General features: G+C 36.1%; 5 protein-coding genes and 1 pseudogene across 6 annotated transcripts; 3 read left to right on the top strand and 3 right to left on the bottom strand.

The window, feature by feature from the left end:
- Nucleotides 1-1,892: 1,892 nt before the first annotated feature.
- LOC18593521 (heat shock 70 kDa protein 16-like) lies at nucleotides 1,893-6,282 on the top strand. The gene is made up of 10 exons (XM_007020789.3): nucleotides 1,893-2,034; nucleotides 2,354-3,668; nucleotides 3,977-4,189; nucleotides 4,269-4,364; nucleotides 4,434-4,568; nucleotides 4,817-5,017; nucleotides 5,103-5,249; nucleotides 5,333-5,461; nucleotides 5,547-5,677; nucleotides 5,808-6,282. The coding sequence occupies exons 2-10, from the start codon at nucleotides 2,499-2,501 to the stop codon at nucleotides 5,878-5,880; spliced, it is 2,295 nt and encodes a 764-aa protein (XP_007020851.3). The 5' UTR covers nucleotides 1,893-2,034; nucleotides 2,354-2,498; the 3' UTR covers nucleotides 5,881-6,282.
- A 932-nt stretch (nucleotides 6,283-7,214) lies between these two features.
- On the top strand, nucleotides 7,215-12,001 carry LOC18593520 (heat shock 70 kDa protein 16-like). The gene is made up of 10 exons (XM_007020788.3): nucleotides 7,215-7,555; nucleotides 7,882-9,187; nucleotides 9,523-9,735; nucleotides 9,938-10,033; nucleotides 10,103-10,237; nucleotides 10,494-10,694; nucleotides 10,779-10,925; nucleotides 11,005-11,133; nucleotides 11,219-11,349; nucleotides 11,479-12,001. Exons 2-10 carry the CDS (start codon nucleotides 8,018-8,020, stop codon nucleotides 11,552-11,554), a joined length of 2,298 nt encoding a protein of 765 aa, XP_007020850.3. The 5' UTR covers nucleotides 7,215-7,555; nucleotides 7,882-8,017; the 3' UTR covers nucleotides 11,555-12,001.
- Nucleotides 12,002-12,187: 186 nt separating this feature from the next.
- On the bottom strand, nucleotides 12,188-15,130 carry LOC18593519 (Rho GTPase-activating protein). 2 transcript variants are annotated; one of them, XM_007020783.3, is made up of 5 exons: nucleotides 14,767-15,130; nucleotides 13,254-13,923; nucleotides 12,903-13,140; nucleotides 12,593-12,655; nucleotides 12,188-12,392 (listed from the first exon to the last, which is right to left on the bottom strand). In XM_007020783.3, the coding sequence occupies exons 1-5, from the start codon at nucleotides 15,095-15,097 to the stop codon at nucleotides 12,333-12,335; spliced, it is 1,362 nt and encodes a 453-aa protein (XP_007020845.3). In that variant the 5' UTR covers nucleotides 15,098-15,130; the 3' UTR covers nucleotides 12,188-12,332. The 2 variants fall into 2 exon arrangements, with proteins under 2 accessions (XP_007020845.3, XP_007020848.3); XM_007020786.3 differs by having other exon boundaries at nucleotides 13,254-13,920.
- A 706-nt stretch (nucleotides 15,131-15,836) lies between these two features.
- LOC148761405 (uncharacterized) lies at nucleotides 15,837-18,112 on the bottom strand. Its single transcript, XM_088808206.1, has 2 exons — nucleotides 17,103-18,112; nucleotides 15,837-17,016 (listed from the first exon to the last, which is right to left on the bottom strand). Exons 1-2 carry the CDS (start codon nucleotides 18,110-18,112, stop codon nucleotides 15,837-15,839), a joined length of 2,190 nt encoding a protein of 729 aa, XP_088664332.1.
- Nucleotides 18,113-19,828: 1,716 nt separating this feature from the next.
- LOC148761404 (uncharacterized) lies at nucleotides 19,829-22,231 on the bottom strand. Its single transcript, XM_088808205.1, has 2 exons — nucleotides 21,216-22,231; nucleotides 19,829-21,032 (listed from the first exon to the last, which is right to left on the bottom strand). Exons 1-2 carry the CDS (start codon nucleotides 22,229-22,231, stop codon nucleotides 19,829-19,831), a joined length of 2,220 nt encoding a protein of 739 aa, XP_088664331.1.
- A 1,706-nt stretch (nucleotides 22,232-23,937) lies between these two features.
- Nucleotides 23,938-25,101, top strand: LOC18593516 (putative protein phosphatase 2C 25 pseudogene; annotated as a pseudogene).
- Nucleotides 25,102-26,986: the final 1,885 nt, after the last annotated feature.

Raw genomic sequence — 26,986 nt, 5'->3', positions numbered from 1 at the left:
ATTCTCGTCCAAATCCACCTACGACAAAAGGTGTTGCATCTTTCGAATCATTCCAATTTCCTGTTGATAATGTCCACGCTAGAGTCATTCATGATATGGTTTTCGGATGCTCCAAAGATAACCAAAACTTATATTTTTCCAATGGGGAGATTTCAGGAATTCTAGGATTAAGCTCGGCACCAAATTCACTAGCAAACCAGTTAGCTAGTAAAGGCATTAGTACTCGTCGGTTCTCATACTGCCTAGTCCCTTTTACTGATGCATTGGTGCGACCTAGTGTCCTAAGATTTGGAGATGATATTCCCCGACCTGTAGGAAATCTTCAAACAACACAAATCCTGCGGAACGGATTCTACCATTATCACTTGGAATCGTTTTGGATTTCAGCAACAACCTGGTATCTTCAGAGTTAGGGAAGATGGCTCAGGATCTCTAATTAGTACCATTGATCGAAACACCATTGGACGCAATGCAGACAACGCAGGAATACATTCTTTCACTTTTAATTTTTGGATAATCTACGCTAATTTAGAGTTAGGATGTCTTCGGTTAAAATTTAAGGATTCCACCTATTAGCATTTTTGCCACATTAGCAGCTACCACATCGACTTTTTTTGCCATGTCAACGAGCACAACATCAACATTATCATGCCATGTCATATACAACCGCAGCCATGCCAACAAAAAATAGCATGTCAATTTGGTCAAAATGCCAAGTCATTAATTTAATGATGAAATTTAATGGTGTTAAAGTTAAAAACTGAAATTAATAAACAAAAAAAATACAAGGACTTAATTTACTCAAATTATTGTATAAGAATTAAAATCACATTTTTTTATAAAATACAGAGACTAATTATATAATTTAATCGTAATTATATGATTAAATATTCAAATAAATCTTATACTTTTGTTACATTCAATTAAGTTCTTGAATTTTTATTTTGAATCCCTCTAAATTAAGTCATTAATACTAATTGGGCCCTTGACAGCAAAATCTAACATTAAAAATGAAATATTGAATAAAAAAATGGACATCTTTTTTTTTTTAAATTATGAGTTATACTTACTCTTTTTTTTTTGAATTCTTATGCTTATTCATTTTTTTCGATAATTTTCTTATTGTGAAAATATATTTATGGTTCTATAAGAAAATAAGCACGTTTGAAACAAAAATCCAAGTGAGATTGGATAGTTAAGGCTATTGAATAATAGTCATTAAATTTAAAGGTTTTTATTCAACCATTGATAAAAAAAATTGCAACTTGTTTACTTATTTAACATATTTTAAAAAAATTAAGATAAATTATCTAAAAAAGTACTTAATTTATTCATGAAAATTTAAATAAATTTTTTATATTTTTATTACACTCAATTAAATTCTTATATTTTTATTTTAAATTAAATAAACATTTATATTTTTGTTTTACATTAAATAAGTTTTTATAATTAATTATTGACTTAATCAAAACGTCCATTGTCATTATATGTCGTGTAATATTAACATAACATGTTAATATATATTATAATTAATAATGATATTACATGTTGATATATTATAATTAATGATGATTTGATATACTATATTATCATTATAACATGACCATGTAACCTTTTTTATTTTCTACGTTGACGTTATGTCAATGTCATATAAATATAAAATGATAAATAATATTTTAATTATTAAAAATTATAAAATTATTAGTTATAAAAATTTATTAAACTTAAAATAAAAATATAAAAACTTAATTGAAAGTATTAAAAAATAAAAAAATTTAAATTTTTTTTAAATAGTTTAAAGATTTATTTGACCATTTTGTCAACACTTGAACAACTCTTAACAAAAAAATTAACAATTTCAAAGAAGCCCCTTAAAAATGAACATTTTGCATCATTTACCACTAGTTTAGCACTCGTTCCAGACAACGTGCAAACATTAAAGCTTAAAACGGTACCCGCATTTCCTCTCTCAATTTCCTCGGGTTTCAATTTCACTTTCTTCTTATCCTCATCAAAAGGTTGTTCCTGCACCAGGTAAATTATGGTTCCCTTTCACTTAAAGCTAAAACCTCTTTTGTTCTTTTCCGAAATTTGTTGGCTTTGGATTTTTCTTTTTAATTTTGTTAAGGATATGGATTTTATTCGGTTTTTGATGAAATAGAAACAAAATGACGAATTGGGTTTTGGGTTATAGTTGTTTTGTGGCAAAAAAAGTTTCAAAAAAGCTTCAAATTTGGTGCCTTTTTAGTTTCTGTTGTAATTCAATCATTGGAAAGACAAATTTCATTTTGTTTTATTAGTTACTTGTATTTAGAAATTAAGCAAATTGCTAATGGTCTAATGTGATTTCCAGCTTTGTAGCTTTCAGTGGTGATGCTTTGAGGTTTAAGGAGGAACTCCTTAAGAAATTTAATGAAATTTAGCTGTAGAGTTTGATTCAATCAAGTTCTTTTCTTTGGTGAGTTTTGGATAAAGGTCTCTTTTTTCGGTGAGTTGAAATGAGTGTTGTAGGTTTTGATATTGGGAATGAGAACTGTGTTATTTCTGCTGTAAAGCAAAGGGGCGTTGATGTGTTGCTGAATGACGAATCCAAACGTGAAACTCCGGCAGTGGTATGCTTCGGAGAGAAGCAGAGGTTCCTAGGCTCTGCCGGTGCTGCTTCTGCTATGATGCACCCAAAAACTATGGTATCTCAAGTGAAAAGGTTGATTGGTAGGAAATTCAAGGATCCTGATGTTCAGAATGAGTTAAGATTGTTAACATTTGAAACTTCAGAGGGTCAGGATGGTGGCATTTTGATTCAATTGAAGTATTTAGGTGAGACACATAGATTTACGCCGTTGCAGATTATGGCAATGCTCTTTGCACATCTGAAGTATATAGCCGAGGCAAATTTGGGAGTTTCTGTTTTAGATTGTGTTATTGGGATTCCATCTTACTTCACTGACTTGCAAAGACGTGCCTACCTGGATGCTGCTGCAATTGCAGGGTTGAAGCCTCTGAGATTGATGCATGACTGCACTGCAACTGCACTTGGCTATGGGATTTATAAAACGGATTTATCCAATGCAGGCCCAACATATGTTGCATTTGTTGATATTGGTCATTGTGATACCCAGGTCTCCATTGTGTCATTTGAGGCTGGACACATGAGGATACTATCACATGCTTTTGATTGCAGCTTGGGGGGAAGGAATTTTGATGAGATTTTGTTTAGTCATTTTGCAGCACATTTCAAGGAGCAGTATAATATAGATGTGTACTCTAATGTGAGGGCTTGTATCAGGTTAAGGGCAGCATGTGAGAAACTGAAGAAGGTTTTGAGTGCAAATGCAGAGGCACCTCTAAATATTGAGTGTTTGATGGATGAAAAGGATGTCAAAGGTTTCATTAGGAGGGAGGAATTTGAGAAGTTGGCTTCCCAGTTGTTAGAGAGGATTAACATTCCTTGTATTAAAGCTTTAGCTGATGCAGGGTTGACTGTGGAGAAAATCCATGCTGTTGAGCTTGTTGGATCAGGGTCCAGGATACCAGCTATAACAAGACAGTTAGCTTCTCTATTTAGGAGAGAACCAGGTCGGACAATAAATGCAAGTGAGTGTGTGGCACGTGGATGTGCTCTCCAATGTGCAATGCTTAGTCCAGTTTTCCGGGTTAGAGATTATGAGGTTTGTAACTGGGTCAAAAGTATAATCCTCTGCATTACTTCTAATGTTTGCTTTCAAACGTGGTTGTTTCTTCTGTTCACAGTTTATTACTAACTTTATCATGTTTACATATATGGTTATAATTTGAAGCCCAAAACTTTACTGCAACTCTTGCATACACATTTTCCCCGCTATTGCTCATTCTCCATGATATAACAGAGATCAAGGGTTAACCATTGCATGTTCTCTCCCAAATGAGGAACTATTTTTTGCTTATTTTATGCATCCTTTAATATTGTGAAGGCAATTTCCTTTTTATTTTTCCATAGGTTCAAGATTGTATTCCATTCTCCATAGGATTCTCCTCAAATGAAAGCCCAATTTCCCAGGGGTCAGATGGTGTGTTGTTTCCAAGAGGCCAGCCAATTCCAAGTGTTAAAGTTCTACAATTACAGCGAAGTAGTTTGTTCCATTTGGAAGCATTCTATGTTAATCCAAATGAACTGCCTTCTGGCGTATCCTCTAAAATATGTTGCTTCACGGTATGCCTACCTTAAATGGATGTTGCTTGTTTGAAGGAAACAGAGTGGCTTATAGGTTGATGATCGTTGGGTTTTGCAGATTGGCCCTTTTCAAAGCTCCCATATTGAAAGGGCAAGGGTTAAAGTCAAAGTTCAATTAAACCTTCATGGCATCGTCACTGTTGAGTCAGCTATTGTAAGTAAGATTTCACATTTTCTTCTGCCATCTTATTGATATTTCATTTCTGAGAGATTTTGCCTCCAGTTGATAGAAGAGCATGTAGATGATTCAATTACAAGGGAGGATACGCATTCAGAAATGAGCACAAAGGAGGCTCAGCATGTGACAAACAGCAGTGAAGATAGTACCACTGTGCGGTCCAAACCATCACATGCTTCAGTAAGTTTGTATCATCTTTAAATCAGTCTTAATGTGCCATCTTTCTGGTTTTTCTTGGTCTGAAGACTGCGCTATGCAATTTGGCTGCAGGAAAGTGTTTTATTTTTCTTCCAAAAAGTTTGGATACACTGCTAGCACGAGCAGGAGTATATTTTGTTTCTACCCTTGCAAATTCTCTCTCTCATCTTGATAGAGGAGAAAGCCTTGTAGAGCAAAGTTCATTTGCGTTTATATTCTTTTTTATGTAGGCTGATGGTAGACCCAATGATAAAGCAACCAGGAGGCTTGAGATACCAATTTGTGAGAACATATATGGTGCAATGACCAAGGCTGAGCTCATAGAAGCTCAAGATAAAGAACTAAAGTTGGCTCAACATGACAGGACCATGGAACAAACCAAAGAGAGAAAGAATGCCTTGGAGTCTTATGTCTATGAAATGCGGAATAAGGTTTAACTCTACATCTGAAACATAAGTGTCATATTTCTGTCTAATTTTTCTCAATATGCTGACCTGTAATTATATCTATGTGAAGCTTTTCAACTCCTATCGAAGTTTTGCATCTGACGAGGAGAAAGAGGGGATTTCCAAGAGCCTACAGGAGACAGAGGAGTGGCTTTATGAGGATGGGGAGGATGAAACGGAAGGCGCTTACACTTCCAAATTAGAGGATCTTAAGAAGGTTGTTATTTATTATGTTAATCCTAAAGTTTACCTTTGTTGCTCTCTTCGTCTTATCCCACTGCCTATTTTGTTTCTTAATAGTTGGTGGATCCAGTTGAGAGCCGATACAAAGATGAAGAAGCAAGAGCACAGGCTTCAAGTGATCTGCTGAAGTGCATTGTGGATTATAGAATGTCTACAAAAGCTCTGCCAAATGAGGATAGAGAATTGGTTTGATAATTTGTGATTACACATTATAAATGCAATAGTTACTCATTCCTCATGTTCAAACTGATAGTTGCTTTTTGTTTTTCAGATCATAAACGAGTGCAATAAGGCAGAGGAATGGCTGAGAGAGAAAACTCAACAACAAGACTCTTTACCTAAGAACATTGACCCACTATTATGGTCAAGTGCGATCAAGAGCAGGACTGAGGATCTAAACATGTACTTATTTTGTGCTTCTAATTTTCACTTCTCCTTCAAATTTTTTCTGTTCACCTTTGACTTGTTGGAACAATTTTACTTCAAAGGATATTAGATATCATCTACTAATATTTTTTTTAATCTGCTTCAGGAAATATAAGCATATTACACACAAGGCTTCTCATCCGGATTCAGAGAACAAGGGATGGGACCAGGAAGTATAGGTTAAATGCGTAGGAAACCTCCTTGGAAAAGTTTACAGTTCACACTCACAGTAATTCGAAAAGCACACTGATCACAATTAAGTTTGACCCTGCAAGACCTCATCCCAAATTCAGTGTATGGGGGCTTGGACCAGTTGATTTACGTTTGGCTTTTGAGGAATAGTAATTCATTAGAAAAGTTTGTTGTAACTTGGTAGAGTATACCAATACAGTAAGGCTTTTCGTTAGATTTACACAAGGACATACAAGTATCATGGGGGTATTTTTTGTTTTCTAATTCTATTTTCTTTTACAGCTTCAGCTACCTGAAGACAGATGATCGATGGGATATTCCCTAAGACAGATGATCTATTTTCTTATCATCTGATAACTTTGAATGTTAAGCTTACCACATTTTCCTTACCACAGTTTCCTTTTTTGGATATTTTATCTTTTAATTTGGGTTATTCCCTTTATACATGACATAGACATGGAGTTTTCCAAAATTAACAGGTAAATGCCTTATTTGCAGCAATCTTGCGTTATTTGCAGCAATCTTGCGTTATCTTAAATTTAGAATTGAATCACCATATCATTGACAGACTATGTGGCATCACAATTTCTACTACGTACCCTGTGCATAATTGATTTACCAACTCTTTTGCAGTACAACGTGATCTATCTTCTGATGAACTTGTGAACCCTGCCTTCGTACAGTTCGTCACCTTGTCACTTCTAATTTCCATTGGCATAATCTTTTGCAATAATTTCATTTTGGGGGTTATGATTAGGAAAGAAATTGGTGGATCAACGACTCCACGACAAAGTCTCAAGTTCTGTCAGATTTTTGCTTTCGGACAAGAGAGTCTGAGCTCCAAATTTGTACAACTTTGTTCCGTCTATGTTGAATACCCTGAGCTGCAGCAGATGTTCTGCTATAATCGAGGCATTGTTCTCATCTAGAATGAAGTGTAAACGACTTGCTGTTGATGATAAAGGTGAGGCAAAGATGTGTAATTTAGTCAGGTTCTTGCAATTGGATCCGAAGAGACAACTCTTCAAGCTCTCCCCAGTATTTTTTTGGTTACATCGAATCGCTTGTTGGTGATTTCAGTGTAGTGGGAAACCTCTCTATGGTACCCATCCACGGCCATAGTTCTCTATAAACCTCTAAGCAACAAAACCCAAATGGTAGTACTTCATATTCAAACGAGTAGAACATATGATGTTTCTAACCTCAATAGGACACTGTTCCCAGGGATAATTTTATTAATCTTTATGGTAAATATTGGTAAATAAAATGGGTAAATAAAGGTGACATATTGGTAAATGAATAAAGTAAAATAAAATTAATAGAAACAGAAACTTGAGAACCAAAATTCCATTGACCGCGCAGCTCTCTGCCACTACGGTGCCGATCCCATATGCGCACTTGGCCTAACAAAGCTCCTTCTCCTTCGGTTCCCGAGCTCACCACGCAGATCCACTACAGCATCCTTGGTGGTTTTGTTTATCCTCCCCATCAGAACCTTAGCTGCCTTTCATCATCCACCTCATTTATCATTTCTTGCGTTGTCAGGAACTCTCATCCTAAAGCTAGCTATTTGCCTTAAACTAAGAGAGCCCCGCACTCCATTTCTCTTGGTTTCAGTTTCACTTTCTTCTTATTCTCATCAGAAGATTGTTCCTCCATCAGGTAAAGTATGGTTCCGTTAAAGCTAAAACATTTTTTTTGTTCTTTTCTGAAATTTGTTGGGGTTGGATTTTTCTTTTTAATTTTGTTAATATATGGATTTTATTCGGTTTTTCATGAAATAGAAGCAAAATGGCGAATTGGGTCTTGGGTTATAGTTGTTTTGTGGCAAAAATTTTTTCTAAAAAGCTTCAAATTTGGTGCCTTTTTTGTTTCTGTTGTAATTCAATCATTGGAGAGACAAATTTGTTTTGTTTTGTTTTATTAGTTACTTTTATTTAGAAATTAAGCAAATTGCTAATGGTTTAATGTGATTTCTATCTTTGTAGCGTTCGGTGGTGATGCTTTGATGTTTAAGGAGGAACTCTTTAAGAAATTTAATGAAATTTAGCTGTAGAGTTTGATTCAATCAAGTTCTTTTCCTTGGTGAGTTTTGGATAAAGGTCTTGTTTTTGGTGAGTTGAAATGAGTGTTGTAGGTTTTGATATTGGAAATGAGAACTGTGTTATTGCTGCTGTAAAGCAAAGGGGCGTTGATGTGTTGCTGAATGATGAATCTAAACGTGAAACTCCAGCAGTGGTATGCTTCGGAGAGAAGCAGAGGTTTCTCGGCTCTGCTGGTGCTGCGTCTGCTATGATGCACCCGCAAACCACGGTATCTCAAGTGAAAAGGTTGATTGGTAGGAAGTTCAGGGAACCTGATGTACAGAAAGAGTTAAGATTGTTACCCTTTGAAACTTCAGAGGGTCAGGATGGTGGCATTTTGATTCACTTGAAGTATTTAGGTGAGACACATAGATTTACACCAGTGCAGATTATGGCAATGCTCTTTGCACATCTGAAATATATAACAGAGACAAATTTGGGAGTTTCTGTTTTGGATTGTGTTATTGGGATTCCATCTTACTTCACTGACTTGCAAAGACGTGTCTACCTGGATGCTGCTGCAATTGCAGGGTTGAAGCCTCTGAGATTGATGCATGACTGCACTGCAACTGCACTTGGTTATGGGATTTATAAAACGGATTTATCCAATGCTGGCCCAACATATGTTGCATTTGTTGATATTGGTCATTGTGATACCCAGGTCTCCATTGTGTCATTTGAGGCTGGACATATGAGGATACTATCACATGCTTTTGATTGCAGCTTGGGGGGAAGGAATTTTGATGAGATTTTGTTTAGTCATTTTGCAGCACATTTCAAGGAGCAGTATAATATAGATGTGTACTCTAATGTGAGGGCTTGTATCAGGTTAAGGGCAGCATGTGAAAAACTGAAGAAGGTTTTGAGTGCAAATGCAGAGGCACCTCTAAATATTGAGTGTTTGATGGATGAAAAGGATGTCAAAGGTTTCATTAGGAGGGAGGAATTTGAGAAGTTGGCTTCCCAGTTGTTAGAGAGGATTAACATTCCTTGTATTAAAGCTTTAGCTGATGCAGGGTTGACTGTGGAGAAAATCCATGCTGTTGAGCTTGTTGGATCAGGGTCCAGGATACCAGCTATAACAAGACAGTTAGCTTCTCTATTTAGGAGAGAACCCGGTCGGACAATAAATGCAAGTGAGTGTGTGGCACGCGGATGTGCTCTCCAATGTGCAATGCTCAGTCCAGTTTTCCGGGTTAGAGATTATGAGGTTTGTGACTGGGTCAAAAGTATAATCCTCTGCATTACTTCTAATGTTTGCTCTCAAACGTGGTTGTTTCTTCTGTTCACATTTTATTTCTAACTTCATCATGTTTACATATATGGTTATAGCTTCAGCATTTATATATATGCTTATAATATGCAGCCCAAAAGTTTACTGCAACTTTTGCATACACATTTTCCCCATTATTACTCATTCTCCATAATATAACAGAGATCCAAGGTTAAGCACTGCGTGTTCTCTCCCATATGAGGAACCTTTTTTTGCTTATTTTATGTATTCTTTAATATAGTAAAGGCAATCTCCTTTTTATTTTTCCGTAGGTTCAAGATTGTATTCCATTCTCCATAGGATGCTCTTCAAATGAAAGCCCAATTTCCCAGGGGTCAGATGGTGTGTTGTTTCCAAGAGGCCAGCCAATTCCAAGTGTTAAAGTACTACAATTACAGCGAAGTAGTTTGTTCCATTTGGAAGTGTTTTATGTTAATCCAAATGAACTGCCTTCTGACGTATCTTCTAAAATAAGTTGCTTCACGGTATGTGTACCTTAAATGCATATAACTTGTTGCTTGACTTCTTATGTCACTAAAAGTCTTTTATCTATAAGATTCAAGATTTTTTATGACATGTAAGCTTTTGAAATTAATAAAATTTCTACTTTTCAAAAAAAAAAAAATGCATATAACTTGTTGACAGAAACATAGTGGCTTATAGGGTGATGATGGTTTGGTTTTGCAGATTGGCCCTTTTCAAAGCTCCCATATTGAAAGGGCAAGGGTTAAAGTCAAAGTTCAATTAAACCTTCATGGCATTGTCACTGTTGAGTCTGCTATGGTAAGTAGGATTTCACATTTTCTTCTACCATCTTATTGATATTTCATTTCTTAGAGACTTTGCCTCCAGTTGATAGAAGAGCACATTGATGATTCAATTACAAGGAAGGATACACATTCAGAAATGAGCACAAAGGAGGCCCAGCATGTAGCAAATGGCAGTGAAGATAGTACCTCTGTGCAGTCCAAACCATCACATGCTTCAGTAAGTTTATATCATCTTTAAATCATAGTCTTAATATGCTATCTTTCTGGTCTTTCTTGGTCTGAAGACTGCACTACGCAATTTGGCCACAGGAAAGTGTTTTATTTTTCTTCCAAAAAGTTTGGATGCATTGCTAGCATGACAATGAATATATTTTTTTCCTATCGTTGCAGAGATATAATTCTCTCTCTCATCTTAATGGATGAGAAAGCCTTGTAGAGCAAAGTTCATTTGCATTTGTATCTTTTTTATGTAGACTGATGGTAAAACCAATGATAAAGCAACCAGGAGGCTTGAGATACCAATTTGTGAGAACATCTATGGTGCAATGACCAAGGCTGAGCTCATAGAAGCTCAAGATAAAGAACTTAAGTTGGCTCAACATGACAGGACCATGGAACAAACCAAAGAGAAAAAGAACGCCTTGGAGTCTTATGTCTATGAAATGCGGAATAAGGTTTAACTCTACATCTGAAACCTACGTGTTATATTTCTGTCTATTTATCTCAATATGCTGACATCTAATTATATCTATGCAAAGCTTTTCAACACCTATCGGAGTTTTGCATCTGACAAGGAGAAAGAGGGCATTTCCATGAGCCTACAGGAGACAGAGGAGTGGCTTTATGAGGATGGGGAGGATGAAATGGAAGGCGCCTACACTTCCAAATTAGAGGATCTTCAGAAGGTTCTTATTTATTATGTTAAAAAAGTTTACCTCTGTTGCTCTCTTCTTCTTGTCTCACTGCCTATTTTGTTTCTGATAGTTGGTGGATCCGGTTGAGAGCCGATACAAAGATGAAGAAGCAAGAGCACAGGCTTCAAGCGAACTGCTGAATTGCATTGTGGCTTATAGAATGTCTACAAAATCTCTGCCAAATGAGGATAGAGAATTGGTTTGATAATTTGTGATTACACATTATAAATACAGTATTTACTCATTACTCATGTTCAAACTGATTGTGGCTTTTTGTTTTTTAGATCATAAATGAGTGCAATAAGGCAGAGGAATGGCTGAGAGAGAAAACTCAACAACAAGACTCTTTACCTAAAAACATTGACCCACCTTTATGGTCAAGTGAGATCAAGAGCAGGACTGAGGATCTAAACATGTACTTATTTTGTGCTTCTAATTTTCACTTCTCATTCAAATTTTTGCTGTTCACGTTTGACTTGTTGGAACAATTTTACTTTAGAGGATCTTAGATGTCATCTACTAATTCTTGTTTAATTGGTTTCAGGAAGTGTAAGCATATAATGACACCCAAGGCTTCTCATCCGGATTCGGAGAACAAGGGCTCGGACCAGCAAGTATAGGTTAAATGCATAGGAAACCTCCTTGGAAAAGTTTACAATTCACACTTACAGTAATTAGAAGAGCACCCTGATCACATCAAGTTTGACAATGCAAGACCTCATCCCAAATTCAGTGTATGGGGGCTTACACCAGCTAATATACATTTGGCTTTTGAGGCATAGTAATTCATTAGAAAAGTTTGTTATAATTTAGTAGAGCCTACCAATACAGTCGGGTTTCATTAGATACACGAGGAAGGACATACAAGTATCAGAGGGTCTATTTTTTTTTGAACCATATCTTCTCTCATATTATTCAAAGGTCTTGTTACATAGATGATAGATAGGATAGTAGTTCCTGAAAACAGGTGTATTACTGTATCTTACAGGTACTAGAAGCAAACATGCTTCAACTCTTATCATCTGATAACTTTGAATGTTAAGCATACCACATATTCATTTTTTGGATGTTTTATCTTTTAATTTGGGTTACCCCTTTATACGTAATATAGACATGGAGTTTTCCAAGATTAACACGTAAATGCCCTTTTTGCAGGCGATTTTGCATCAGCTTAAGACTTGTAAACACATTCCCCAACTACTAGCTCAGAGTTGGTGTAAAATGGGATCTGCTCATATTGAATTTGGGGAAAGTTAAATTTAAAATTGAATCACCTATTCATTGAATGGACAAATAGGAAAGCAAGTAAACACTATCGTTGAAACATTTTACAACATTTACAGCACAAACAAAAAGACCATAAGGGAAATACATTGGCACATACGAAGGCATTGATCATCATTTTTTCTTCTTGGCATTGCGTTTCTTTTTGGACTTCCTAAAGCCAGCTCCACTCTCCTGTGTTAACAACAAAAAGTTGACTTAAATAAGATACCAGCATAACTTCAAGAGGAACGTCTTTAAATCATCAGTGTCTCAATAGGCCTTAGCCAATGGCATTGCTTCTAAGAGAAGAGGGAAATGAATGGCAGAGTCAGCTAAGAGCAGGCCAGGGGCTTTAAGTTTCAGAAAAGTAAAACTGTGTTTGTGTATGTTACCTTCCGATAATGCCTATAGGCCATTTGACCCGATAATTCCTGTCCACTTCTTGAGACATAAACCTGCAGCAGAATAATGACATTATCAAAATGAAATATTGCAGCAAGATTGACACTACTACAACCAAGTTCTACTTTTACCATGACATAATACAAATTTACGGTAATTTTGCTAAATAGAATCAAAGGCATCATCTCTTCAAATGCAAATGGTTGGATTCAGAGGTGCATGGGATACATAATTATGTTTAGACATCGAAGTGCAAGAAAAAGTGCAATGCAAATGCAAACTGCAACATTTTTAACAAACCTTCCTTCCCTCTGGAGATGTGTACCAGTGACCAGCAGGTTGATCACTAGCATGAACCCTTCTCTTCCCAGCATTCTTTGGAATAGCTGCACTGCTTTTCAGATCTACCCAGCCTTCAGAAGCAGTTTCTTCAGCCTTTGAATTTTTTGATTTTTTTCTTCTACTCATTGAACATTTCTTGCCACCACCTTTTTGAGATCCTCTCTGTTTAGAAGATTCTCCATTGCTGAATTGACTCCTGCAGCCACATTAAGCACTTAAGTGCATAATGAACAGAATGAAGTTGAATACAGGAGTATAAAGCAATGGGTATAAAATACAGAAAAACGGATAGGTTTTAAAGTTACTTACATGTAATCAATAACCGACACATTATGTTGTTGATTTCCTCCGTTCTTGACCATGTGCAATGGGGAGAAGAAGGGTAAGCGACTGCGGACTAATTTCTGGATTCTTGGATCATCATGGAAAAAGTAACAATGTGCCGGAGGCAGGGGGTCATCCAAATTCAAGAGTTCCTCAAACTTTTGGTTCTCAAGCTTCTGAGCTGCATTCGTATCCTTGACAGATTGAAAATATTCTTTAAAGACCTCATCAAAAGCAGGTGTTGGAATATGAGAAGTATTAATTGGAGTGAAATCTTTCCATAAATCCTCATTTTGAGGTGTAACAACTGATGCCTTTCTCTTTTTATTACTGATTGTAGATTGTTGTTCCTTTGACGGTGGATCAATTTTACAAGCTCCTTTGCTTGTATCGTCACAGTCAGAAGGACCTTCAGAGCCATCAGAATCAGAGTCAAGTAACTTGAATCTTCGAAGAGGACTGATATTTAACTTCGGAAATATCAACCCACCATGTCTGGCCTCTAAACTTGCAGTAGCTGGGGCATCTGAAACTTGTTCCTTTTTCCTTGAACTACACTGGCCTGATGATTGAGTGGTCAAAACCCCAAGTCCCTTCAATGAAATCTTGGAACTGCCACATACAGAATGGTTTTGTGTTGATGAATCCACATCTGCTAATAAAGATATACTTTATAAAGTCAGCATCAATCCAGAGTATAAAGCAGGGAACAAGTGCACAAGCTATTGATTCACAAACAAAGGATTTTAACCCAAAACAAATAGTGAATATATGCTTCAATATAACCTGACTGCAGTCATATATACACGTCTAAGTTATCCATTCTAGTTAAAGCCATAGCTTAACCATTATCAGATGACCCAAGTTCAGGTTGCTAACATTGTGATCAAAATTAGATCAACTTAGCTAATAATACTCCAACTGAAATGCTCTTTCGCACATATACTAATATGCGTATCCATAGATTGCCAACATAAACACCTCAAGCGTAAAATACAACTTCATATGCATTTCACAGCCAACTTCATGAAAAAGTTGATCAAAACTTTGTTAAACTGACAAAAAAAGAACTTCATATCCTTGCGCTCTCTAATTCATTTCTAGAAAAGCCGAACCCAATTTCTTTTAACAATCAATCCATCATAAAAAATCTCAGAATATCACCAAAATTACTATAACTAAAATCCCATTCCAATTGAGCAAAACGTTTCAATCTTTCTTTTTGATTCTCATAAGTTGTTCAGGAAACTTTCTTTTCCTCTATCTTTGAGTATTCAATTACATCCCTTTTATTCCCAGGAGCTAAAAATTTACACTTCCCCTTCCAAATTTAAGCTCTCTTTGACCTCAAATTTCCCAACATAGATTACATAATAAATTTGAAACAAATATGAACCCAGAAAATCTAGCTTCAAACATGAGAGAAAAAGGAAAACCCACTTCTAATAAATGAATAGATCACCAAGATCAGCCAAATAAAGGGAGGAAAAAAAGGTACCATTTTTTTCCTGTGAAGAACAGAACTCTTCAATCTCATCATCCCCATCATTCCAAACCAACGGCTTCTCTGATTCTTTCTTCGTCGCCGAAGATTTATCGCCGGCCCGACGCAACCGCTTTAACACCCGAGGAGGCTCCGGTGGGGTATCCGAGTCCTTGACTTCCTGTTCAGGCCCGAACTCGTCATCACCGTCTTCGGTGGCATCGAAGCTCGCCGAAGAATCCGGGGCTAAGATGGGTCCGGGGTGATTCCCGGTCGGTGACCGGGGCTCCGTGTCGGGGTCGAGGTCGAGCCCGAGAGAGAAAGACGGAGCTTCGAAGTTGGCCATTGAGAGAAAGAAAGAGAGGGAGGGAGAGAGAAATGAAAGAAGTTCCCGCGCTATTATTTTTGGTTTGGCGGCGGTTTAAAATTTTAATAATATTTTATTATTTTTACCTAAAATTAAATTGCTGATGGGCTGGGCTTGGGCAGGCTTATCCCAGGCCCATCCATAGGTCTAGAAAATATAAATAATAATTAAAATATTCAATAATTGAACGAGATATATTATTATAAGATAATTTTTTTACATTTTTAATATTTTTTTATATAAAAAAATATCTTAAGGTAACAATTTTCGAATTATATTCATCTGTAATTATTAAATTAAATCTATTTAAATTAGCCTTAACCCTTAATGAACAGGCATGATTAATTGTAATTAATTAACAAAAAATTAAGAACCATTTTTGAATTAAGCAGATCACAAAGCCTTTGTTTGTCCCAATTTTAATTGTGACACAAGAATTAATGATGTTGTTAGTAGAAACAGAAACTTTTCTTGACGTAAAATTTTGTAATTTGTCGATCAACAAACGATTTTAAAACTCGTTTAACATTATCGTCAAAATTGTATTTTATATTATAATCATTAAATTTTGATCGTAAATACAATACGGAATAAGATAAAATTACAATAAAAAATTATCAATAGAAAAAAAAAAAAAAAGCAAGTAACCCAAGTTTAAACCTTAAGAGATATAGATAAGATCATATGTTGAAGAAATACCAGAAAATAATTCAGAAGACTAAAGCCATCTTTGTTGAATCCAGGCAGAGAACGAGTACTCGATTGTGTTGCAGAAATTGGCTGCAAATTGCTTGCTTCCAAAAGTCCGAAACTTGGCTGTTCTAAGACAATGGTAAACAATTTCTTCTCCCTTAATTTTGGGGAAGTAAATTTTGTTTTCCATGCCGGGGGTCTTGGCCACCATGGAAAAGGATGATGGAGGACTCACAAAGAACATGTAATTCCCTAGATCTCTTACTTTGCGCCAAGCCATGGAAGGGTAATCGAACTCAAAAACTTGAACTCTTTCCCCCAAGTTATCAACAAACACTGAACAAAGCTTTCCATCGCATTCCAATAAGTAGTTCTGATCGAAAGACTTGCAAGGTTTTCCGGGCTTTTCATGAACATGCCAATCAACCATGTGATGATCATATAGATTGTCGAATGAAGAAATTCCTAGATTTCCTTGCTGTCCAAGGAAATAAAAAGCTCCTTCGAATAAAACTGGATTAGTATGATTTGGAATGAAAGCAGTCGGAACATCACCACGTTCAAATTGAAACCATCCTTCATCCTCCGAAAAATTAAAGTAAAAGATTGAAGACGATGAAATCCCCACGATTAGACAGCGTGGTGAAGTTGGCAAAGAGGTAAAACCAAAGCTGTGACATCGTTCTAAATTAACAACTAGTGGTGGAACTGAGATCAGTTTCTTTGTAAAAGGATGATAAAAGCACATAGAGCCACCCTCATCTCTCGACGACATCAGCAACCATCCTTCTTTAGAACAACGGATGTCGAAATCTATTATAGACTCAGGAATGTTCATCAAATACCTATCACCAAACTTGGGATCGATGAAATTGTGGAGAGTCCTACTATTACCTTGAGCAAACATCAACCATGGTGAGAGAGAATGGGAGTTTAATTTATGTGAAGTTTCTCTCCACTGAACACGAGGGGCTACTAGTCGAAAAGTCTTGCAGACTAGACGGAAATTGATGTAATCAACTAAGTAAAGATTATTTGCAATCAATGCTATAATTTCTAATGGAAGATCACAGAGGTTTCTTACTTCTGCTTCACTTTTGTCTGGCGAAAACTTCAGGATCTGTTTGTCTTCCCTGTCTTCCTTTTGATTTACTTCTTTTCTCAGTATTTGGCTGCCTTCTGGTTTTCGATTATGGAACAACAAACTGTCAATCAAAACATGACTAATTAGTAATAACCACGAAAGAAATCGTAAAATCATATCATAGGATATATATGTTGAGGTCTTTACCTTGAATCAGGCATGACCCAGAAGGGTGTAGACCATGACTTGGGGAGATGCACCCAAGGAAGAGAAACTGAGATGCTTTTATCTTCAATGTTAAAGGAGTACAAGCATCTATCTGTGCCCACTGTAAAATGTACGAAACCCCCTTCAATCCCTGACTCATTAACGGGACAGGTAATGGCATAGACTGCGGTTTTACTAAAGAAAAACCCTCGATCTTTTGCACTTCTCACCTGACTCCATTCCATTGTCCTAAAATCCAACCTGGAAATCTCAATGTCTAAGACCTGACTGGCATTTACACCTCCCCATGTAACTTCTAGAACACAAAGTTCTCCACAAGATTCTACCAAGTACCAATCCAGGCAATTCGAATGCGAGAATCGACTTGGTAACATACAATTTAATGATCTGAACATGATATGCTTAGGCTTAACCTGGTCAATAACCTTTATCTGCCGACTCATGGGAACATACAATTTACCCTTATACTTCACAGGGGAAGAAGAGAGTAAACGATTACGAGTACTAGGTTCTTCATCTATGATCTGGCTCTGCATATCCATCTCCTTAGCAGGTATCTGAGTCCATTCTTTATCTCCAATTTTGCAGAAGATAAAAGATTTAACAATCCTCTCGAACACTAACACCATGCTGCCTGGATTGCCTGGAGGTGATAGCAAAGAGCCGGTAATGATTCTCTGATCAGGCTTCAAATCCAATGGAGGCAGACTGATATACTCCGACGACGCTGGGTTCCAAAGGGAGATAAACTCACGCCGGACTGTAGGCTTTTTGATGGTTTCATCAGATATAATCAACCAGCCATGAGAGTAACCCAAAACTCCATTGATCCGCAACTTGGGGCTGCTCTTACCGTAAGTCTTCAAGGGGCGAGCCATGCTGCAGAACGTTCGATGACAACCATCTTCACAGTGAGGAAAAACAAGCCAAGGACACGATCCTAACGTTTCCAGTAAGCGACTTCGCTTAATCACCCTACCCTCCTCCATGATCACTGATCAGAAATTTTAGCTTGAAGTTTAAGAGGCGGGAAAACCTGATGAATTAGGCTGAGGGCACGAACAAAACTATCCAATAACAATAAGGAAATCTTTCTTTTAAACGCCGAGTACTTTAGTACGTTTAGTCAATGTTGGAACCGGTTTCAATAACCTTAATACACCTGTTAAAGTTTTTCCCTAATTCGAGTATTTTGTTTTAATTAATTTCTTGAAAATTACACATGACTAACCAGAAAGCATCTGGTGGAAATTAATAACATTGGCTTATACAGCAGTACCACATAGCCAGACAGCAGTGGACATCAGTGTCATGAACAGAGGGTGGCTTTCACCGCCAGGCAAGGAATAAAACATGAGCCATGATTGCCATGAAACCAAGGAATAGAAGTGCCTTGGGAATCGTAAACATGAGCTTGAAAGTCTCTACCAAATCTTTGCCCTACCATTGCTACCATCTTTAACACCGAAAGAGCTCAAAATTAATAATTAAAGAGGCTTCAAGCATTGCATACTCATTGAATCTAGAGCTGGTTCAAGAAACGATATAAATCAGATTGCGAAACAATTAGCTTTAATGATTCTTTGAAACATCAACGACCCTTAATAGATTGAGTCCTATTCCATATTCGAATTGGTTTCAAAAACCTTAACAAGCCTGTTAAATTTGTTTTCTTGAATTACAATTTATGTATCTCTTTTAATTAATTACTCAAAATTGAATTTCAACATATTTTCTCCATTGACACATATAAGATATTAATAAGATAAAAATTAGGAAATTCTTGAGCACATTCTAATAATTAAAGAGGTTTCAAACATGGCATACTCATTCCCCCATAGTATTAAAGAAAATATCTTTCCTTTTCTTCTCTTGGTATGGATAGGAGAGGGGTTAAAGATCAATGGCACAAAATTGAGAATCGTGGGATATATAGAACAATTTCACTAATAAAACCACCTCTGTTCAATCCAGCTAGAGAATAGGGGCTCAGTTGTATGATAAACATCAGCCCACAAAATGAAATTGATAGAGCTATAGGTATATCATTTCTTCTTTCTTTCTCTTCATGGGAATAGTCTCCAATAAATTCGTTGCCATCCTGAGGCAATCAATGGCCCAAAACCTGTTATGGGTCCTTCGATTTAAATTAATTAAATCAGAAAAATAATGGATGTGAGTCCTTTCTTCACATTATTAAAACATAATGCTAGAATATATGGGTTTCAGCTTGTGTATGTTGCTGGAAAACAGGGCACATGCTGGCTGTATAATTAGTGTTTGAAATCTAGATCTGGCTCAAGACAGAGATATAAATTAGACTGTGAAATTCAGTACTTATACCAACCATGCATATGGCAGATGAAATTAAGAAAATCAAATCTGAAAAATTAGTCTAATGCAATGTAATAATAAGGTAGAAAAAGAAAAAATTTCATTGTCTCAAAAATTTGCAAAATGTTAAATGAATGAACGATTCTTAAATCTTGTTTGATGTTGTGTCTTCATTGAAATCATCAAATTTTGATTGTAAACAAAATACGGGGATAAAATTTATTATATAAAAATTTCTAATACTTGAAAAATTAGTACACTATGTGATTACATTACTTTACTACATATTCTAACAAGAAACTCAAGTTTGAGCAATAGGAAATATAGATTAAGATCATCTGTTGAAGAAATATCACGAGTAAATCAGAAGACTATAGCCATCTTTGTTGGATCCAGCAGGAGTGCAAGTACTCTGTTGTGTTGTAGAAATTGGTTGCAGCTTGTTTGCTTCCAAAAGTCCGATACTTGCCTGTTCTAAGACAATAGTAAACGATTTCTTTTCCCTTAATTTTGGGGAAATAAATTTTGTTTTCCATTCCAGGGGTCTTGGCCACCATGGAAAAAGATGATGGAGTACTCACAAAGAACATGTAATTTCCAAGGTCACTTACTTTGCGCCAAGCCATGGTGGTTTTATCCAACTCAAAAACACTAACACTTTCTCCCAAGTTATCAACAAATACTGAATGAAGTTTCCCATCGCATTCCAATAAGTAGCTGTGATCAGAAGAGTTGCAAGGTTTTTCGGGCTTTAGAAGAACATCCCACTGAACCAGGTAAACATCACCTATATCCTCAACTGAAAACACCCCTAGGTTACCATGCTTTCCCAAAAAATAAAATGCTCCTTCGAAGTAAACCGGACTGCTATGATTTGGAATAAAAATAGAAAAATCATTTCGTGTAAATTGATACCATTCTTCATCTTGCAAAAAAATTAAGCACAAGATTGAAAACGATGAAATCCCCACGATTAGACAGTATGGTGAAGTCGGCGAAGAGATGAAACCAAAGCTGTAGCACTCGTCCATATTAACAAGTGGTGGTGGAACGTGGATGAGTTTCTTCGCAAAGGGCTGATAAAAGAACATAGAGCCGCCTTGATCTCTTGACGACATTAGCAACCATCCCTCTTTAGAATAACGAATATCAAAATCTATTATAGACTCGGGAATGTTCATCAAATACCTACCACCAAACTTAGGATCGATGAAATTGTGGAGAGTCCTACTATTGCCTTGAGCAAACATCAGCCATGGAGAGAGAGGATGGGACTTTAGTACTTTAGGTGAAGTTTCTCTCCACTGAATATGAGGGGCTACTAGTAGAGAAGTCTTGCAGACTAGACGGAAATTGATGTAATCAAGTAAGTAGAGATTATTTGCAATCAATGCTATAATTTCTAATGGAAGGTCACAGAGGTTTCTGACTTCTGCTTCACTGTTGTCTGGTGAAAAGTTCAGGATCTCTTTGCCTTTCCTCTCTTCAGTTTCTATTTCCTCTTCTTCTTCTTCTGGTTTTACTTCTTTACTGAGTATCTGGAAGCCTTCTGGTTTTCGATTACTGAACAAGGAACTGTCAATCAAAACATGACTATTTAGTAATAAATTACATGCAAGCACCCCAGCATTTGGCTTATGAATAGGTGCATGTATTTCCTAGTCAAAGAGCAAAATCCCCTTTCTCCCAAATTAAAAAAAAAAAAGGTAATAATCACATAAGAAATCGGAAGATTCTTAAATCAGGTTGAGGCCTTACCTTAAATCAGGCATGACCCAAAACGGTGTATCCCATGACTTCGGAAGATTCTCCCAAGGAAGAGAAACTGAGATGCTTTTATCTTCAATGTTAAAGGAGTACAAGCATCTATCTGAGCCCACTGTAAAAATATATACGAAACCCCCTTCAAGCCCTGAATCATTAGTGGGACAGGAAATAGCATAGACTGCGGTTCTGCACAAGAAAAAAGCTCGACCTTTTGCACTTCTCACCTGACTCCATTCCATTGTACTAAAATTCAACCTGGAAATCTCTATGTCTAGCACCTGACTAACATTTACCCCTCCCCAGGTAACTTCTATTAGACAAAGTTCTCCATAAGATTCTACCAAGTAGCTTTCCAGGCAATCAGAATACGATGATAAGCGATTTGGTAACATGCAATTCAATGATCTGAACATGAAATACTCAGGCTTAACTTGGTCGATAACCTTTATCTGCCGACTCATGGGAACGTAACATTTACCCTTATAATTCACAGGGGAAGAATAAAGTAAGCGATTACTAGCACTAGGTTCATCATCTATGATCTGCATCTCCGTATCCATCTCCTCGGCAGGTATCTGAGTCCACATTTTATCCCCAAGTTTGCAGAAGATAAAAGATTTAACAATATTCTCGAACACTAACACCATGCTGCCTGGATTGTCCGGAGGTGATAGCAAAGAGCCGGTGGTGATTCTCTGATCAGGCTTCAAATCCAATGGAGGCAGCTTGATCAACTCCGACGACACCGGGTTCCAGAGGAAGATAAACTCACGCCGTATTGTACGCTTTGTGATGTTTTTATTAGATATAATTAACCAGCCATAAGAGTGACCCAAAACTCCATTGATCCACAGCTTCGGCGTGCTCTTACCGTAAGTCTTAAAGGGTTGAGACATGCTGCAGAACGTTTGGCGGGTCTCATCTTCACAATGAGGGAAAACAAGCCAAGGACACGATTCCAACGTTTTCAGAAACCGACTTCGCTCAATCACCTTACCATCCTCCATGATCATGAAGCTTAGTCTGACGTTTCAAGAGTAGGATTTTGGCTAAAACACAATTCAAGGGCAGGGAAACCTGATGAATCCTGATGAATTATTATATATATATTATTCGAAACTTTAATCTTAATATTAGTGAAATTAGAATTTCAGTACCCTTAATAGATTGAGTCCTATTTCATACTTGAATCGGCTTCAATACCCTTAAGAAACCTGTTGAACTTGTTTTCTTGAATTAGAATTTCTGTATTTCTTTTAATTAATTGTTCAAAATTGAAATTTTTTTTTTCTGAAAGATAGAGGATTTCAGAAAAAAAAAATCTGTATATACACAAAACCTGGCAATTGCTTCCTCTCCCTGTAGAAACCAGAAAAAGGCGAACCAGGCACCACATCAAACGTCTCAGTAGGCATCCTGTAGGGAAGAGAAGACTTACAGGTTCATTAGGGGAGCCTCCATGTTGTAGATCAGTTTCAATAACATTTCATATCCCTCCCTAATACACCTGCTGAATTCAGGGGCAGAATTGGTTTCACCAACCTTAATACACCTGTTGAATTCGTTTTCTTGAATTAGAACTTGTGTATTTCTTTAAATTAATTTCTCTAATTGAAAAACACGCATGACAAAGAATAAATCCTAAATGTGCTAGACTGTTACTCTTTCCCAAGTCATAACCTCGATATCAGTCCTAGCTTCATCATAGTTTAGTCCATAGTTATCTGTCTCCAGGTCTGCAAAATTGAAAGAATCCTAGAACCTCTCCGAACAATAACACCCTTCTTCCTGGATTGCTAACTAGGCGGTGATATCTGTTGATATTAATTCTTGCATGGAATACTTACAGCACGTGTGCAAGTCCACCAGTCTGGTTTACAGCAAACCAAAATGCAATTTGCATGTCTTGATATGATATGTGATCTTAATACTTGTGTATATTATGCCAAGAACAAGTGTCATATGCTTTTGATATGTATTTAACTCTTTCTATAGCATAAAGCTACCGAAGTTCTTGCTTTAGGTTTCAAATTTTTATTGGTCTGATAATTTTATTATAATATAATTAATAAAATATTTATATATTCTCTCATGTCTAATAAATATTTATTTTTTTTCATTTTTCACACCCTATTAATTATCAACTATTTATCTAATTTCTTATTAAGATATATAAAAATCAAAATAATTAACAAAATGACATATTTTCTCACAATACTATTAATTTTATAAATAAATATCAATTTTTTATAACTTTTCAATTCTGAAAATACTATTTTTAATATGTATTTTAAAAAATAAACTAAGGATAATATATATTTAATGATCTCCAACTACTATTTTTTTTCTTTATATAAAATTAATTATTTTTTTCAATATATAATATCCACTTATAAATTCTTCTTTCTTCGATTACTTTTTTTTCTTTAACTTCAACAACAAAAACTTCATTTTCTTAATTTTAATAAAAAAAAAGTATCATTTGAATATTTAACTTTAAGTTTTTGAGGTTATTGAGCCATCTTTGAATTCTTTATTAAACTATAATTAGAGTTATTATACAATACTATTATAGTTAGAGTTATTATACAATACTATTATCTAGGTAGACTATAATATCTTATTATCTTTTCTTCTCTTCCCAACTTTTTTTTTCAACCTAATTTTTTTTCTTTCAAAGTGAGAAGCTCAATAAAAGGGCATTGTTTGAGGGATGTTTCCATGGTTGGCAAGGATAGCTCCCGCTTGTTGGAGACCAGTGAGTCGATGTGCCTGTATGAACAAGGACAATAATAATAGTAATAATGACGAAGCACTTTGGTGTAGAGACCTTGAAAAACACTCTTATGGTGATTTCTCCTTTGCTGTTGTTCAAGGCAATGAGGTCATTGAAGATCATAGTCAAGTCGAGACTGGAAAAGAAGCCACTTTTGTTGGTGTCTATGATGGACATGGCGGCCCTGATGCTTCTCGCTTTATCTCTCATCATCTCTTTCAAAATCTAATCAGGCTTGCTCGAGCAAATGGAGCCACCATTTCTGACGATATTCTCAGAAGTGCTGTTTCCGCAACTGAAGATGGGTTTCTTACTCTTGTACGTAGGACATGTGGAATAAAACCATTAATGGCCGCAATTGGATCTTGTTGTCTGGTTGGAGTTATGTGGAAGGGAACATTATACATTGCTAATTTGGGTGATTCTCGAGCTGTAATTGGTCATTTAGTTAGATCAAATAAGATAGGTAGATCAAATACGATAGTTGCTGAGCAGTTGACTAGAGATCATAACGTTAGTATAGAGGAGGTCAGACAGGAACTCAGGTCATTGCATCCAGATGATTCTGATATTGTTGTTATGAAGTATGGAGTATGGCGTGTTAAGGGCGTCATTCAGGTATCCAGATCTATCGGAGATGCATACCTGAAGCGACCAGAGCTTTCTCCTCATCCTTCTTACCCACGATTTCTCCTCTCTGAACCTATTCGTCGACCTGTGCTAACAGCAGAACCATCCATGTGCACCAGGGTTTTACAACCTAGTGATAAGTTTGTAATCTTCGCATCTGATGGACTTTGGAAATGTTTGACAAACCAGCAGGCTGTGGAGATTGTGTATAAGTATCCACGAGCAGGAATTGCAAAGAGGCTTATCAAAACAGCTTTAAACAAGGCAGCTAGGAAAAGCAAGATGAGATATGATGATGTTAAGAAGGTTAAAAAGGGGATCATCTGGCGGTTGTTCCATGATGACATTACAGTTGTTGTCATCTTTATAGACCATGAGTCGCCGCCGCTGGGTGCAAAGATGTCTGTGCCAGAGCAGTCTGTACGTGGGTTTGTCGACACCGCCGGACCATCAAACTTTAACATTATGTAAAATGCACAGTCCATCATCTGGATTAATACCCAGTGAGGTTGTGGTGAAGTTTAACAAGTTTCCGAGATCTTGATATATAATTATGGATCTTTCACCACTTATCAAGTATGTTTTTTTAATTTGAAAATATGAATTCGTTATTTATATATTTTTTTAAATTTTATTTTTATAGTTTAAAATTGTAGGAGGCCGAATTTAAGTTCTAGCAAAAAAATAAATGCTTAGTTATATCATAAAAATCAGTTCCAAATGAAATTGATAGACTCTTCTCAAATCCAATTTTTCTTCTCAAAGTCTCCAATAAATTTGTTGTTATCCAGAGGTAACAATGGCCCAAAACTTGATAATTTTATTTCAACAACCATTGTATTTCCTTAGCATGAACACCCAAATCCTTTTCTTTCTTAACAAAAGCAAAAAATCTATAATTTGAATTCAGGTCCTATATATATTACATATTTGTTTCGGAATCATATGAACCAACTTAGTTTAGTCAGTTTAACATAAAATTTTTAATACTAAATGTCGAACGATATACAATTTAGTAAAATTTGGTTTAAAAAATAAAATTTAAAAAAAATCGTCACAAAGGCTTTTCAAATTGTTCTTATTGACTGCACTTTGTGATAAAGGCCATTGCACAATTAGTTTAAATTAATTAAAAAATTAAGAACAATTTTTGAATTCAGCAGGCCACAAAGCCTTTGTTGTCCCAATTTTTCTTGCAACAAGAGAATGTTGCTAGTATAAGCTAACTAATGCCAAGCATATGCATATAGAAGATAAAATTAAAACTTTAATCTACTCAAAAAATTACAGTATAATGAATCAATGAATTATTCTTAAAGCTTATCCGATGTCGTGATTTGATTGAAATCACCAAATTTTGATTGCAAATAGAATGATAGATCAAATTTACTATAAAAAGCTCCAAATACTAGAAAAAACAAATAGAGAACTATCTTATTACAATTGTGATTAATAACATTGGCAATGGCAATACCAAATTGGGCTTTAGAAATACTTTCTGGCAAGTTACCCAAGTTTAAGCCATAGGAGACATAGATAAGATCATCTGTCGAAGAAATATCAGGATTAACTCAGAAGTTTATAGCCATCTTTGTTGGATCCAGGTGGAGAACAAGTACTGAGTTGTGTTGTAGAAATTGGCTGCAAATTGCTTGCTTCCAAAAGTCCGAAACTTGCCTGTTCTAAGACAATAGTAAACAATTTCTTCTCCCTTAATTTTGGGGAAGTAAATTTTGTTTTCCATTCCGGGAGTCTTGGCCACCATGGAAAAGGATGATGGAGTACTCACAAAGAACATGTAATTCCCTAGATCTCTTACTTTGTGCCAAGCCCTGGAACTGTAATCGAACTCAAAAACTCCTTCTCCCAAGTTATCAACGAACACTGAATTAAGTTTTACATCGCATTCCAATAAGTAGTTCTAATCCAAAGAGTTGCAAGGTTTTTCAGGCTTTTCAAGAACATGCCAATCAACCACAACCTGATCAGATAAATAGTGAAATGAAAAAATTCCCAAGTTTCCTTGTTGTCCAAGAAAATAAAAAGCTCATTCGAAATAAACTGGACTGTTATGATTTGGAATGAAAGTAGAAGGAACATCACTACGCACAAATTGATACCATCCTTCATTGCTCGAAAAATTAGAGTATAAAATTGAAGACGATTAAATCCCCACGATTAGGCAATATTTTGAAATTGGGAAAGAGGTAAAACCAAAGCTGTAACATCGTTCCAAATTAACATTTTGTGGTGGAACGAAAATGAGTTTTTTGGAAAAGGGGTGATAAAAGCACAAAGAACTGCCCCGATCTCTTGACGACATCAACAACCATCCTTCTTTAGAATAACGAATGTC

Source organism: Theobroma cacao, chromosome 7 (genome assembly GCF_053813885.1).
Source record: "Theobroma cacao isolate CCN51 chromosome 7, ASM5381388v1, whole genome shotgun sequence".
Taxonomy (NCBI): Eukaryota; Viridiplantae; Streptophyta; class Magnoliopsida; order Malvales; family Malvaceae; genus Theobroma; species Theobroma cacao.
This window is presented reverse-complemented; position numbering and strand designations above follow the sequence as displayed.